The sequence below is a fragment of the Peromyscus californicus genome, unplaced genomic scaffold (genome assembly GCF_007827085.1).
Source record: "Peromyscus californicus insignis strain IS unplaced genomic scaffold, ASM782708v3 Scaffold_4__1_contigs__length_199733344, whole genome shotgun sequence".
Lineage (NCBI taxonomy): Eukaryota > Metazoa > Chordata > Mammalia > Rodentia > Cricetidae > Peromyscus > Peromyscus californicus.
Window position 1 is genome coordinate 149,363,499 of NW_026294562.1, and position 15,792 is coordinate 149,379,290.

A 15,792-nucleotide genomic window follows, 5' to 3' on the forward strand; every position below is an offset into this window, starting at 1 on the left:
CAACCCTTGGTCTGTCCTAGAGCAGCCTTCAGAGCCAGGCGCCAGACTGGGGAAGAGGCGGGACCGGGCGGGTTTGACTGGGATTGGAGCTGGGAAGCGGAGAGGCCCCGGGCAAGGTCCAGCAGCACAGGGAGGTGGAGCTGGTGCTTGGTGAGGTGATTCTGGAACCTCCGAAAAGTGCCGGGACACCTCCACGCTTCCTCTCTGTGGGAAGTCCCTTCCAAACTTCCTGCACACTCTGGGCCCAGCCATCGCAGGAGGGGGTCCTTAGGAAAGACAACAGACTTAGTAACCTAAGCGTTCAGCAACTGGGGACGAATGTGGGCTAGATGCGGGCGCTGGGAAGGATGCAGAGAGTCTTACTTTTAAAGACATTTTTGCCAAGCGGTGGTGGCGCACGCCTTTAATCCCAGCACTCGGGAGGCAAAGGAAGGCGGATCTCTGTGAGTTTGAGGCCAGCCTGGGTTACAGACCAAGTTCCAGGACAGCCAGAGCTGTTACACAGAGAAACCCTGTTTCTGAGAGGTGGAGGTGGGGGAATTAAAATTACTTATTCAAGTGTGTGAATTCATTTGAGAGAATGAATTCAAAGGAAAATCAACTGGACAAATCTCAGGCATACAAGAGAAAAAAAACTTCAAAATGTTTTTCTATGCAAGTGTTAGAATTGGGATGAAAATAAAATGTAAATATCTCCTTTAATAGTATTATGAACTTAAATAAATGTTTTGATTAAGAAAACATCATTTAGCCAGACAGGTGGCATATGCTTTTAATCCCAGGACTCAAGAGGCAGAGGCAGGCTGATCTCAGTGAGTCTGAGGCTAGCCAGGGCTACCTAGTTAGATGCTGTTTCAAAAATGGCATCATTTTTAACAGAAAAGCCACGCCAACAGAAATACATCCGTTATAATAAAGAAGTCAGATCACAGATTTCATTTCATTATGTGCACGTATGGGGTATGTTGACACAAAACCACAGCTTTTATCTTAAAGGGAAGAGGATGGTTTATTCTGGAGCCATTTTGAGCCGTGTCCCAGGAACGCAGATTTGGGTCACCCCAGATTCCATCTTCTGTCAGTGTTCTGAGATATATGGGACAGTTGAAGAAAGAGAGTCACTCCAAGATGAATTTAGGCCTCACAGGCAGCAGGGAGGTCCAGCCTAGACGAACTGAACCTCAAAGGGCTGTGCAGAGCATAAAAGTTGTTTGTAGAGTAAGACAAGTTCCTCATCCCAAAGGCCCTGATCTAATCTGTGTTTTGTGAGGGAAAGCATCACACCCTGCAGCTTTGGTCCTTGTTGTGCACTGTTTGAAGTATTCAACAACGCCAGACGTTCCAGGGCCCTCTTGTGGCTGAAGTCATGCAATGGCTGTAAAGGTCCTTCAGAAAAACAGCGCGATAGATATCAGAAAACGGTCACTGTTTTCTACGGTGGTTTCTTCAAGGTCTAAATACCGCCAACAAACAACTATTCATTCTGATGTTGGCCCTAGACACAATTGACTCTGCTAGATTCTCACTACGGTCTTCCAACATGCAGTTTCACGAAGTTTTTATAGTTTTACAGAACAGAGAAAGTCATAAATTAAGGCAAGTTTAGAATATGTTGATGAGCATATCAGAGAGGCAGGTGCAGCAAGATGGAGGAGTCTTTCCTGTAGGCCCAAGATGCTATCTGAGGACGTTCTTCAGCACAGGGAGGGGGAAGGCACAGGGGATGGTGTGGCTGTCCCAGAGGGCCAGAACTAGCCCAAGATAAGGCCATTAGCCTCTGGGCCTGCAACATTCCAGTCTCTCCACTACTGACATTCTAACCAGCCAGGTTCTTTCCAGGAGTTTTTGTTCACAGGTGTACACATGCATGCAGAGGGCAGAGGACGGCTCTGTATCATCCTCAGGAAGGTGGTCCACAGCCTCTCATCGTTCTGAAGCTTACCCATTAGACTAGACAGTGAGCCCCAGGGTCCTCCTGTCTCCACCTCCCCAGTGCTGGCCACCACAGCTGGCATGGTTCGGGGATCAAACTCAGATCCTTAGGTTGCCAGGCAAACACTTTACTGACTGTGCCATGGGCCCAGGACACTCCCTCAGCGCTCGCCCCCACCCACAACCCCTTATTCTCTGGTTACACTGGTACTTCCTGTGTAACCCAAGCAGGGCTTGAACTCATAGAAGTCCTCCTGCCTCAGCCGCATGAGTGCAGGGATTGATTATAAGCCACATTCAACGTGCACGTGTACCAATGCTGGAAGTGTCTTTAGGGCCTTGCTAGGCATGCACTGAGCTATTTCCCCAGCCCTTTTAAGTATTTTACATTTTATTTTCAGACAGTGTCTAAGGATGTTCAGGTTGCTTTTGAACTTGCTCTGTAGCTCAGGCAGGCCTTGAACTTGTCTGGCTAAAACAAGATTTTGTTATAGAATTAAGGTGTTAATGCAGGAAGGAGAACCAAATAACACATGTCTAAAGGGCTTTTTGAAATTACAACTGACTTGTGAAGTATGTGAGTCAGAAGATTTGGGACTTGTTGACTACGTCAATCAACCACAAAGCTCTCAGTTGTTGACACTGAATCTGAAGTGGAAAGCCCGTCTGGGCCGCTGCTTCCAGAGGCTGCGCGGAGTCCTCCAGGACGCCAGAGGCGCAAGCGGCCGCGACTCCTGGCGGAGCGTGCGTCGTGGCGGTCTTTCTTGGGGGGCGTGGCGCAGGGCCGCGGCGCGCCTGCGCGGAGCGGCGCCGGGGCGGGACCCGGGCTTGTCAGGCCAGCGAGGAGGAGGAAGGAGCCGGCTGCGTGCGGTGTGAGGGGCGGGACCGGGCGGGCTGCGGAGGGTAGGCACGCGGAGGCCGGGCCATGCGTGCGAGCCGGGGTGCCGCGGAGCTGCTGCTGCTGCAGCTGCTGCTGCTGCTGAGCGGCGCGGGGCGGGCGGGCGGCTCCGAGGACATCGTGGTCGGCTGCGGAGGCTTCGTGAAGTCGGACGTGGAGATCAACTACTCGCTCATCGAGGTGAGCCGCCGCGCGTGGCGGGGCGGGCTGTGTGACCCCGGGCCAGGCTCTCGGTGGCTCTGCACCCTTCCCCAGCCGCGCCGAGGGGCGGCGACGGAGAGGGCCTGCTAGACCCCGGCTCCCCCAGACCAAGACCCCTGAACTTCTGATCTGCCCGACCCATATTGTAGAACCTGGAAACCACACGTGTCACTCTCTAGTCTGCAAACCCCGAGGTTGGGACCCATCGTTCCTTCATCCTTCCTGGGGTGCCTTTAAAGAGGATCGATTCCTATCTCCAAGTCCTGACATGGAGCAGTATAGCAACCTCTGGGGCTGTGAAGCCGCTTCCCCTTCCCCACCACTCCTTTCCTTTTCAAAGTGCAGAGTTGCTGTAATTACACTAGAGGTTTGTGAAGCTATTTTTGACTGAGTCGAAAGTTCTGTGAAATGGTTATCAGCCCAGTGGGATTCTGACCCAGAAAACCCGTGAGAAGAAGAAGGGGGTGGGCAGAAGTAGACATAGGGGACCAGAGAGAGAGAGAGCTAAGCCTGGTTTTCCCAAGAAGACTGGTAGTGGGGCCGGAGAAGGGAGGGAGAGGGGAGGAGGTAGACAGGTGCCCATCCAGGAGGAGAAAAGAGGGGGTGCCAAAGAGAAGGGTATGTGAGGCCCCTTTGAGCTGTCCCAGTGCTGGCAATGGCCACCTTTAACATATCACTTAGGACTGGGGAAAAGGTGAGAAGCCGTCCCCACCCTGCCTTCCCTTTGGTCTTTGTCCAAACCCCAGTCTGTGTAAGATGGTGTTAGAAGTGGTAGAACCTAGAAACATGATTTCCTAAGGCGGAGAATCAGTTGTCCTCTTCCAGGCTTTCTGTGTGTGCCTCTCTAGTTGGTTGGCTGATTTATATTTTATTTTCCAATTTTTTTGAGACAAGGTTCTCATATAGCCCAAGCTGGCCTCAAGTTCAATATACCCAAGGCTGGCTTTGAACTCTGGACTTTCTTGCTTCCAAAGGGCTGGATTACAGGAGTATGCCCTGGGTCCTTCTACCCAGGGCTCCTTGGGAACTGCTGGTGACGTGTTACCAGGTGCCACTGCCACCTCCTGGCTTTGTAGCATTGAGCATCTCAGAAGCTGCTTTGGATAAGGCTTTCCAGTTGGGCCTCCTGCAGCTTTGGGAGGAAGGAGAAGGCAGTGGGGTGCCGTCACCACCATGCACTAACAGGGATAAAGAGAGCAGAAAATGGGTTTTGTGGCCCATTGTGAACTGTGCTTCTCGAGGCCTAGGGTTCCTTGTCCACTGTGTCCCTTGTCCAATAATGCCTTGAGCAACCATCCTTTTGCAATCTCTGCTTACGACATCAGACATTTCATGTATGTAATCCCCACGTAGATGTATGTTGCCCTTTTCTGATCTGTACTTTATGAAAGATGTACTGTATGGTCCAGAGAGTGAAGTATGGCAGCCATACTTTTGATTTTGAATGAATGGGCTTCTTAAATACACAGCAACTAGCAGGTAGCAGGTGCACAGATAGCAGTGCGTCCATCATTAAATGGAGCACTTAAAACATCTGGCAGAAATTGACTGAGGAAGTCAGCTGGAGTCCTCAGTACAGTAAAAGAACATTACACCGTATAGAGATGACACCGTCAAGTCAAGGGCTTACAGCATCCATCAGAAACGGACTGGGGAAGTTGAGGCATCAGCTGAGTCTTGCTTGAGCTTTTTCTCCATGTTTGAGCTTCCCATAGCTGAACTTGTGACTTCCCCAGGCACTTTTGTGTCATGGGGTGGACAGTAGTGACATCTGTTAGGAATAGTTCACCTTCCAGCTGTTCTCGATGACGTGATGTTTTACTCCTGGGGTGTTTTGCTGTTTTCTTCCCTCCCTGTCACAGGGATGGGACCAGTCCTTGGAAGACACCTTTAGACAAACATGATTAGGTCTGAAATGGGGATGGGACAACACTACTCCCAGAGCCAACTTCTCAGTGAATTCAAACAGCACGTGACAGTTGACCCATACAATGTATTTTATAACATGTAAGTAATCTGGGTTTTTCAGTCTCCCCTTTTCTCCTCCTTTTTTTTTTTTTTTTCTTCTTCTTTTGAGACATGCTCAGGTGGTCTGGAACTCCTGATCCTCCTGCCCTGGCCTCCCAGATGCTGGACCTGCAGAGGCTGCAGCCACACCTGGCTGCTCTCTCATCCTTCTTTCCAGCCTTTTCCCCTCTGTTTCTGCCCGGGGTGCCTTCCTTCAAAGAAACTATGTACTGAGCATATACTGAAGGCTTGTCTCAGATCGGGGGATCTCACTGCAGAGAAAGGACCAGACAAAGCCCTGGACTTGACATTCTGACCTTTAATAGTAGCCGCTACAGCTGACAAGAATTACAGGGGCTGGAGAGATGGCTCGGTGCTTGAAAGTACTTGCTGCTCTTGTAGAGGACCAGGGTCAGTTCTCGGCACTCTCACGATGGTCTACAACCATCTGCAATTCCAGCCCCAGGGGATCCAACTCCCTCTCTGGCCTCTGTGGATATCAGACACCCATGTGATGCACAGACATCTATACAAAACACTCATACATAAAAATAAATAAATCTTTTAAAAAATGATACGTTCTGGTGGTTTAACAGTCAGAATTGACATCAAAACCAGGTTCTTGGACTTGGGGAGGAAGGTTCAGTCAGTGAAGGGATTGCTGTGCAGCGTGAGGACCCGAGTTCCCTCCCCAGAACCCATGTGGTTAAAAACAGGCCAGCCTAGCCTGCTTGGTGAGGTCCAGGCCTTCGAGAGACTCTTGTCTCAACCACCAAAGTGGACAGCTCCTAAGGAGTGGCAGCTGAAGTTACCTTTGGCTTGTACACACACACACACACGCACATACACACACACACACACACACACACACACACACACACACACACACACACACACGCATGCACGCACCACACCCACAGTGTTTCTCCTGATAAGCAGCCATCTTCAGGTTGCAGGGCATGGCTTACGTGGAGCAGGGAGGCAGCGACTCTCTTGGCTGCTGCCTCCCTGGTCCTCTAGCTAGTGTATATGCAGTGCATGCGTCTGGATTTCTTTATGGCCTAGAGCAAATTTGTTTTCACACTTAACTGACTAGTCGGACTCTAAAGTCAATAAGTCGGTGTCTGGGCTGTGTGGAGTGTAACCTGATTATTGCCCATGAGTGCTACAGTCCATTCCCTACTTCACACTGCCCGTTCCAAAGAGTGCTGCTTATGTGTTTTCTAAGACTCCACTGGATCATATCTGTATTTTTGCCACAGAATACTCTTTTTTAAAAAAATGCGTTCATGTGTATCTGTATATGGTTATGTGCACATGAATGCAGTGCCCTTAGTGGCTGGAAGAGGGCATTGGATCCCCTAGAGCTGGAAATGAACTCTGGTTCTCTGCAAGAGCTGCAAGTGCTCCTAATTGCTGAGTTTCTCTGCAGCCCCGACATTCATATTTTAGAGGTGAGGCTCTTTGATGTCATCTGACCCGAATGTGTCTTTGCAGATTGGGACACTGAGGTTGAGAGTCATTGAGCCACGCAGGCCGGCTTAGGGAGTTTGCCTGTGACCCTCTGGTGTGTCTCTGCCTGATGGTGCTGAGTGGCTTTCCTTCAGAGAGGTGTTACATAGAACACTCTTCTTTTTGAGTGTGTACTCTGTGCCTTCTGCTTACCACACCACTGTGAGTAAGCACAGCCATCCCGAAGCAGGGTGTCTCTATTTTACCATGAAGAAACTCGGCTTCTGGAGGTACCATGATTTTGTCAAGGTCATCCAGTGTAGGGGAGTCCCTGATACGGCTTTGTGCCTTTCAGCTGAGAGGTTTGTGTCTGCAGAGGCTTAGGGTGCAGCAGTTGTAGCGGGCCTTGGAAGTGAATGCATTGGATGTCTTCCACATCAGTCTTGGTTCTGATGATGGCAGTGGAGGGCTTTAGGGGAATATTCTTCTAAGCATCTAGAATCATTTGGGGCCCCAGTGCTCATCCTAGACCTGGGTAAAGCCTTTGGGGGGCAGCTCAGGAATCTGCCTCCTGACTTGCCTTTATGTCTAAACTGCAGTGCTGGGGGAACTGAGGGGCAGGCAGTCATGGGTTTAAACACATATTATTGTGTGTGTCCAGGGTTTAAACACATGTTATTGCGTGTGTCCACGCGTGCTGTGTGAGGTCTGAGAGCGACCTCATGGAGTCGGTTCTCTCCTTCATCCTTGACGTGGGTTCCAGGACTTGAGTGCAGGTCTCTAGGCTTGTGCAGTAGAGGTTCAGCCTGTTGAGCATCCTGCTGGCCTGGGAATCTGGGTTTTCACTGGTGCCTTGCCAACAGCAAAATTAGAAAGTTTTAGACTCGGAAATTTACACAAACTAAAGCTGCTACAGCTACTTAAGCAAACTGAAAAGCTTCAAACAAGAAGACTTTGGGGGTAGGCTGAGGTGGTTTCAATAAACGAATCATGAATAACATTATTTTGGGGTGCTTGGTCTTCTTCCCCTCTGTCCCCAAAGCTGTTTTAGCAGCTAGCGTGTAGCAGGCACTCAGCTAACACGGCCGATAGACTGCATTCAGGTGTCACATGCTGACCAATTCTCTAGACAGGATTAGGACTTTCCCTTCCTTGCTTTCCAGATAAAGCTGTACACCAAGCATGGGACTTTGAAGTATCAGACGGACTGTGCTCCCAACAACGGCTACTTTATGATCCCCTTGTACGATAAGGTAAGAGGAAGAGGGACTTCAGTCTCCATCAAGTGGCTCTTATGATAGGAAGTAATTAATTAGCATCCCCAAATGACTGTGGTGGCCAGGATCGTGGCCTTCCCCCACGTGCAAACACTTACTTGTATTGTAATGATCAGTGGAATGCAGATTTCTCACGGGTGGGTGGATTCAGTGGGCCACATTTGGCAGTATCTCCAGACATTCCAGCCCTCACAGCCTCACGGGGATGCTGCAGGCAACTTAGCAGAGGAGGGCAGGAGCGAGCTGGACGGCTCTCCGCGCTGCGCTTTACTCCAGCCGTCACACGGGCCAGGATCGAAAGGCTCGGACCTCATAGAGCCTTGTGTTTAATTTTCAGAAACATTTATTTTCTGTGTAGGGTGTGTGTGTGTGTGTGTGTGTGTGTGTGTGTGTGTGTGTGTGTGTTTAGATCAGAGGACCACCTCTGGGAATCAGCTCTCTCCTTCTACCTTTTTGTGGGTCCCAGGAATCGGGCTTGCATGGCAAGCTCTTTATCCACTGTGATATGTTGCCAGCCCAAGTCTTTACAACTCACAAATGGGCTTCCACATTGGCAGTCTCCTTGTTGCTAGATGGAAATTTCTGGGTGTCCAGCTTCAGCTGGCTGCCCCTGGAAGGGAATCCAGCTGCCACCATTTAGCAGAGCCTGGTGTAGGGTTTGTTTCAGATGGCGCTGTTCAGGTAAAGTGATCACAGTATACTCCATCCTCCAGGCCCTTCAGGTTTCCTGCCTTCACCTTTCATGGTTTGCCTTGTAGGGGGATTTCATCCTGAAGATTGAGCCTCCCCTGGGCTGGAGTTTTGGTAAGTGAGCTGAGTAACAGAACACTTTGCAGGGGGACCACACTGCACGCTGACTATCATTTTCTTAAAAAGGCATCCTTTGTGGTCTGTACCTCTTTCTGGAAAAGCTGCCTTGGCAGCTTCAGTTCATTACACAATCTAGACAAGAACTGGGGCCTTCTTCCTGTCCCAGGACCAGGGCTATTTATGCTCTTGGGTCTCACTGTGCAGCCCAAGCTAGCCTCAGACTCAGCGTCTTCCTCTGTCAGCCTCCTGCAATCGAGGCTACAGATGTGTGCTACAGTGTCTGGCTCCCTCCCTCCCTCTAAAATAAGGGAAGTGTTTAAACATTGTCAGATTTGCCATCAGAATCCAGATGTACATGGGACTGGAGTTGATGGCTGTGTGGAGGGGAGACTTGTCCTGGGGCAGTGGATGAGCCTAACTGTAGCCTGGGCACGAGAGTGGCACCTGAGGGCTTCCTTACCATGACAGAAGGGCACCTGCAGCTCCTTTTTCCAGGGGAGCCCTATTTCAGGAAAGTTGGGGCACCGGTTGCTGCATCCCAGGAAACTGGAGGGGACCAGCCAGCCAGATGATGGGAGCAGAGGTCGCTTTCCTGGCCTCTGAGGCTTGTTTCTGCTCCCTCCTGTCTGGGCTTCTTACTGGACTATGCTTCCAGATACGGGCAGGGACTGTACAGAGTCACTCAAGTTTTCTTCTCTCTCTCTGTTTTTCTTCTTCTTCTCCTCCTCCTCCTTCTTCTTTTTTTTTTTTTTTTTTTTTTTTTTTTGAGACAGGGTTTCTCTGTGTAGCCCTGGCTGTCCTAGAACTAGCTCTGTAGACCAGGCTGGCCTTGAATTTACAGAGTTCCACCTGCCTCTGCCTCCCGAGTGCTAGGATTAAAGGCATGCCAGCTCTTCTCTCTTTTTTTTTTTTTTTTTTTTTTTTTTTTTTGGTTTTTCGAGACAGGGTTTCTCTGTGTAGCTTTGCGCCTTTCCTGGGACTCACTTGGTAGCCCAGGCTGGCCTCGAACTCACAGAGATCCGCCTGGCTCTGCCTCCCGAGTGCTGGGATTAAAGGCGTGCGCCACCACCGCCCGGCTCTTCTCTCTTTTTTTAATGGAGGGCGTTTTTACAAAGTGCACATACCTGCCTAGTTACCGGATAATAAGATAGAACTGTCAGACCCCGGAAACGTGCCACAGTGTCCACCGACCTGCAGTGCTCACCGGTGAGCATGTCCTTACCTTCCAGAAGGACGGGTGCTCTGTTTTCTGTGTGGTAAGGGTTGAACCCAGGGGTCTTGTGTATAGGATGTTTCCAACCCTTTAACAGTTTTGCTTTCTCTCTCTCTGTGTGTGTGTGTGTGTGTGTGTGTGTGTGTGTGTGTGTGTGTTTTCATTTTGCTGTGGGGTGACACAAGTTTTCCAGGCTGCTCTTGAACTCTTCATTGCCCATGCAGGCCTTGATCTTACAATCTTTCTGCTTCAGCCTCCCAAGTATCTGGGATTAGAGCCTGAACCCCCATGCTCTGTGCATTTTGTTTTGAACTTGAGCTAAAGGAAGTCATGTAGGCTGCTTTTCGTGTCTGGTTTCTTCTAGTCTTGTTTATGATATCTGTCTTTATTGTGTGTGGCTCTAGGTCATTTCCTTTGCTGTATAGAATTCTTTTTGTATGTGTACCTGAGTGTCTTAGTTAGGGTTTCTACTGTTGTGATAAACACTGTAACCAAAGGCAACTTGGGGAAGAAAGGGTTTATTTCAGCTCACACTCTCAGGTCAATACTTCACCACTCAGGGAAGTTGAGGCAGGAACTTGGGGCTGGAACTAAAGTAGAGACCATGGAGGAAATCTACAAAACGGCTTGTTCTCTGTGGCTTGTTCAGCCTGCTTTCTTATACACCCCAAGACCATCTGCCCAGGGGTAGCATCACCCACAGTGGGCTGGGTCCTCCTGTATCAATCATTAATCAAGAAAATGCTCTACAGACTTGCCCATAGGCCATTTTGATGGAGGCATTTTCTCAAGATTCCCTCTTCCCAGATATGTCTAAGTTTCTGTCAAGTTGACAAAAACAACCAGTAACCCGTGTGCAACTCCCCCCCCCCCCCCCCCCGTGTGTGTGTGTGTGTGTGTGTGTGTGTGTGTGTGAAGTCCAGATGTTGACGTCAGGCGTCTTCTTCAGTCACTTCCCACCTTAGTTTTTGAAGCAAGGTCTCCCACTGAGCCTGAAATTCACTGGTTTTGCTGATCAGGCTGGCCAGTGAGCCCCAGGAACCCCGCCTCTGTCTCTTCAGCTCTGGGGTACAGATGCATGCTGCTGTGCTGCTTCGGGGTCCTCGTGTGTATGGCAAGCGCTTCGCTGCCCTGGCCGTCTCCCCAGCCCTTTTCTTGTGTTCTAAAAACTCAGCTTTAATTTCTATCGCGGTAAGCCTGCGGTTTTCTCAAGAACACGCATTGGGTTGATAGTGAAGGACCACATGGTCTCCCTCAACCCCCAGGTTTGTGAGGGAGGGGTTGGGAGCGAGGTCAGACAGGTCGGTGGTGTGGTGGTGAGTCAGGGCTGCCTTTCCCCCTTGCCATTGTCCCGTGGCCTGCAGTGCTCATGTCCTCCCTGTGAGCTCCTGTTGCCGTGGAGGTGATGGTCCTCTTTAGATCTGGAGCTAGTGTGTGAGACTGGAGTTGTGTCACACACTCTGGAAAGAGCCTTAACCTTTTCATGACTCAGTTTCCTTCTTGGTAAATTCTTGTATCTTTGAAGAATGCACTGGACTTGGTGCCTGGTCCATAGTGAATTCTTTGGGGTTGGAGAATGACTCAGTGTAGATGTAACAGTCTTATTAAATAAGAAACACAGAGCCAAATGCAGAGTCAAAAGCCCAAGAGGTCAGAGCAGTAGCTGAGAGCTGAGACTAAAAAACCTTTCTTACCCTTGGCTGCCACTATCGTCCTTCCCCTCAGCAAGAGACCTACTTCCTGTGTATCTGTCTTTTTATTGACTTTCTGTTCTGCCTTCTCATTGGCTGTAAACCCAACCACATGACCTCCTCGTCACTGCCTGTCTGTACAGACCTCCAGGTCTTCTATGGTTGGTATTGAGATTAAAGGCGTGTGTCTCCATGCTGGCTGTATCCTTGAACACACAGAGATCTGCCTGTCATGTGATCAGGATTAAAGGCATGCGCCACCACAGCCCGGCTTCTGCTATGGCTTGCTATTAGCTCTGGCCCCCAGGCAACTTTATTTATTAACATACAAATAAAATCACATTTCAGCACAAATGAAATATCACCATACCTCAGTTGGTAAAGTGCTTCTTGTGTAAGCCTGAAGATCTGAGTTCAGGTTCACGTCAAAGCCAAGCGTGGTGGTCTGTGTCTGTAACCGTAGAGCTGGGTGTTAAGAGACCAGAGCATCCCTGGGCTGCTGTTCAGTCAGCCAAGACAAACTGATAGGTCCAGACGCAGTGAGAGGCCCTGCCTCAAAAGTAAGGTAGGAGCTGTGGAGGAGGAGAGCCAAGGTTGACAGCTCGCCTCCACATGCATGTGCACTTACCCACAGGATCATGGACCACAGACACATACATGCACCAGCAACACGTCTGCGCTGCGGTACTCGGGAGCCCGTTCCTTCCCCGGCAGAGTGCTGGGGGGCAGGTGGGGTAGGGGGAGACTTGTACCTTTATTTTAGTTCTGATCGTGTAAGGGCATTACATGTAGAAAACACTAGACGCCGTCTGACTGGGAGGTGTGTTCCCAGCCCTCATGCTGCCTGTTGTCTCTTGTCCGATTTGCCCCAGAGCCAACCAGTGTGGAGCTGCACGTGGATGGCGTGAGCGACATCTGCACGAAGGGCGGGGACGTCAACTTTGTGTTCACCGGCTTCTCCGTGAATGGAAAGGTGTGGCTCCAGGCTCTGTCGTGTGCCACCTCCTCTCAGCCGTACACGAGTGGGGCTCCTGTGCCCTTAGGTCACCCACAGTGAGCTTCAGGGGTCTGGGCTGTGCGGAAGCCTGGGGTCAGCTTGCTCGTGGGGAGTGGCCCGTGGTGGGGGGCAGGAAGGGAGGGGCGCGTGCCCAGGACCTGAGTTGTTGCACTGCTGTGTGAGAGCTAAGTGCAGTCCCTCGAGGGGGGCTCCTGCCAGAGGGGCCTCCTCCTCCTGCGGAGTCTCTGTTGTTAGGAGCTGCTGGGGAGGGACTGGGGACCAGGTAGTGACTGGGGTGTTGACGGAAGAGTGCCTGCCCCCAGCTCCGTTCTCATTAGAGCCCTCAGTCTTCCCTCATCCAGCCCTCAAATAGAGATGAGGTCCTGTGCTGGTGCTTCTAGTGTGTGGACTTACAAGTATGCTTCTGTGCCGAGAGGGAGGCCACCAGCTGTTTCATGTGTGGGTTTCTTACCGGAAGACGGGGTCTTGGGTAGTTTTCATTCTTAGAGATTTGTAAAATAGTGATGTATTTTTAAAAAGATTTATTTTATTTTTAACTATGTGTGGGTATGTATATTTGAGTGTGGGTGTCCTTGGAGGCCAGAGGCATTGGATCCCCCCTGGACCTGGAGTTAAAACAGTTACAGGCTGCCTGATGTGGGTGCTGGGAACTTAACTGCAAGCCTCTGCAAGAGCAGTGTGTGCTCCTACCCAACCGCTGAGCGGCCTCCAGCCCCATTGTGATACATGTTTTGTCATAAATTCAGTGGTGCAGTGTTTGACTGTCCCTCCCCACCCAGCCCTCCTCAAAGGTCTCCTGACTACATGGTCTTCAAAGAGGCCCTGGCCCAAAGGAAAATGTTGTAGGTGTCACTTGTGGGCAGAAGCGTGAATAGAAACTGCCTGAGCTGCCCGTTGGGTCCTAACGTCCTCCTCCTCACAGGTCCTCAGCAAAGGGCAGCCCCTGGGTCCTGCAGGAGTTCAGGTGTCCCTGAGAAGCACAGGCACTGATACGAAGATCCAGTCCACAGTCACGCAGCCTGGCGGAAAGTGAGTGCTGTCCTGGAGCCTAGTCTGGCTGCTAGGCCAGGCTGTGGCGGGCATGGGGAGCTTGGGTTGAGGGGGCTGGGCTCAGATCCTGATCTGGCCTCTTAAGCAAGTTCATGCTTTCTGAACCCATGTTCCTCTTGAAGTGGGAGTCATCTGACCCATGGTGCGGGAGGTGGGTGATTAATTACCAGCTGCTATCTGTGAAGGTAGCGCTCCAGGCCTGGGTTTGTTCCAGGCCTGGGTTTGCTCCAGGCCTGGGTTTGCTCCTTGGCTTGGGGGGACAGCTTACTTTACCCTTCTGCTTGCCTTTCTAATTGACAGATGAAGGTAATTAGAGGTCACTGGGAAGATCAGTGTTTGCTGACTACAGGCTAACACAGTTGGGATTAAAGACGGCATTTTAGCCAGGCGGTGGTGGCGCACGCCTTTAATCCCAGCACTTGGGAGGCAGAGGCAGGCAAATCTCTGTGAGTTCGAGGCCAGCCTGGTCTACAAAGCGAGTTCCAGGAAAGGCGCAAAACTACAGAAACCCTGTCTCGAAAAACCAAAAAAAAAAAAAAGCATTTTATCATTTACATGGAAACCATTTAGTAGTTGGACCTGATGGTTGTTTAGTTAACCTTGCAGAATGAAATATAAGGGGCTGTTTAATTGAACTGTGCAGTCGGGAGAGCTCAGCTGTAACTGTTAGCATATATATTGGGATAATACCGGAATAATCAGAGCTGATACTTTTGAAAACATTTAGAGCATTATTGCTTCAGTACACAAAACCTAACCAAAATGGTAACTGAAGTTGATAGTCAGCTCTAGTGTGTTATCCAACTTAAAAATTACTGTTGTTGACAGGGTTGTGCTTCTTCCTGGCCCAGCCCAGGCTGAGTGTCCTTCAGCCAGATTCTTGGGACCAGAAGGGCCTCAGATGTGGGGTTTTCCACAATTTGGAATGTTTTCATACATGCAGTGTGTTAGCCTTCATGTTTCTGGGCCCCCTACCCCAGTGAGGCACTTCCTGCAGTGAGGCCCTACCCCCCACCCCAGTGACACACTTCCTGCAGTGAGGCCCCCCCCCCCAGTGACACACTTCCTGCAGTGAGGCCCTACCCCCCACCCCAGTGAGGCACTTCCTGCAGTGAGGCCCTACCCCCCACCCCAGTGAGGCACTTCCTGCAGTGAGGCCCCGTCCCCCACCCCAGTGACACACTTCCTGCAGTGAGGCCCTACCTCTCACCCCAGTGACACACTTCCTGCAGTGAGGCCCTACCCCCACCCCAGTGAGGCACTTCCTGCAGTGAGGCCCTACCCCCCCCAGTGACACACTTCCTGCAGTGAGGCCCTACCCCCCACCCCAGTGACACACTTCCTGCAGTGAGGTTCCCCCACCCCAGTGAGGCACTTCCTGCAGTGAGGTCCCATCCCCCACCCCAGTGACACACTTCCTGCAGTGAGGCCCTACCCCCCACCCCATTGAGGTACTTCCTGCAGTGAGGTCCCATCCCCCACCCCAGTGAGGCACTTCCTGCAGTGAGGTCCCATCCCCCACCCCAGTGAGGCACTTCCTGCAGTGAGGTCCCATCCCCCACCCCAGTGAGGCACTTCCTGCAGTGAGGCCCCATCCCCCACCCCAGTGAGGCACTTCCTGCAGTGAGGTCCCATCCCCCACCCCAGTGAGGCACTTCCTGCAGTGAGGCCCCATCCCCCACCCCAGTGAGGCACTTCCTCCTGTGAGGCTCCTCCCTCCATGTTCCCTACTCCCTCCCAATAGTTCACACTGTCCTGAATCCATCAACAGGCTGATCTGTTGGTTAGGCCAAAGCCCTCCTGACCCAGTCACTCCCCAGAGTTCCACCTCTGAACACTGTACCGGAGAACCAAGACTTCAACACATGTGCCTTCAGGGATGGGACTCATATCTGAACATGAACTTCACTTATGTGTGCTCCGTATCTTAAGCATGCAGGCTGAAAGTACTCATACAGAATTTTAAATAATTATCACACTGAACAGTTTCATGGTATAGAGTTTTCCACGTTTGCGGCATTAATAACTCACAGAGTTCTAGAGCGTGGATTTCTTATGTTCAAGGAAGGATGCCGCAGCTGTTGTTTGCTGCAGACCTTGCCAGGAACTACCTTGATCCTTCTGAGCTGCTTTGCTCAGAGCACATGTGGGGCCCCGGGGAGTAGAAAGGCTAAACTACCAATGCCAGAAGCCAGTGGTCCCGTCAGCTCTGTTGTAGCAAAGTGGTTCTGAAGCCCTGTCCA

The 15,792-nt window shown here is 51.0% G+C and overlaps 1 protein-coding gene across 2 annotated transcripts in view; it reads left to right on the forward strand.

The window, feature by feature from the left end:
- The first annotated feature begins 2,813 nt into the window (after window positions 1–2,813).
- The window catches only part of LOC128124403 (nodal modulator 1), a 69,307-nt gene continuing 56,328 nt past the window's right edge, over window positions 2,814–15,792 (forward strand). The window contains exons 1-5 of one of the 2 annotated variants that reach the window (XM_052760601.1): window positions 2,814–3,010; window positions 7,654–7,743; window positions 8,526–8,571; window positions 12,354–12,454; window positions 13,422–13,528. In XM_052760601.1, coding sequence (XP_052616561.1) covers window positions 2,858–3,010; window positions 7,654–7,743; window positions 8,526–8,571; window positions 12,354–12,454; window positions 13,422–13,528 — 497 coding nt within the window. In that variant the 5' untranslated portion in view covers window positions 2,814–2,857. The remainder of the gene's footprint in view (window positions 3,011–7,653; window positions 7,744–8,525; window positions 8,572–12,353; window positions 12,455–13,421; window positions 13,529–15,792) is intronic. The other variant, XM_052760600.1, reaches the window with a different exon arrangement.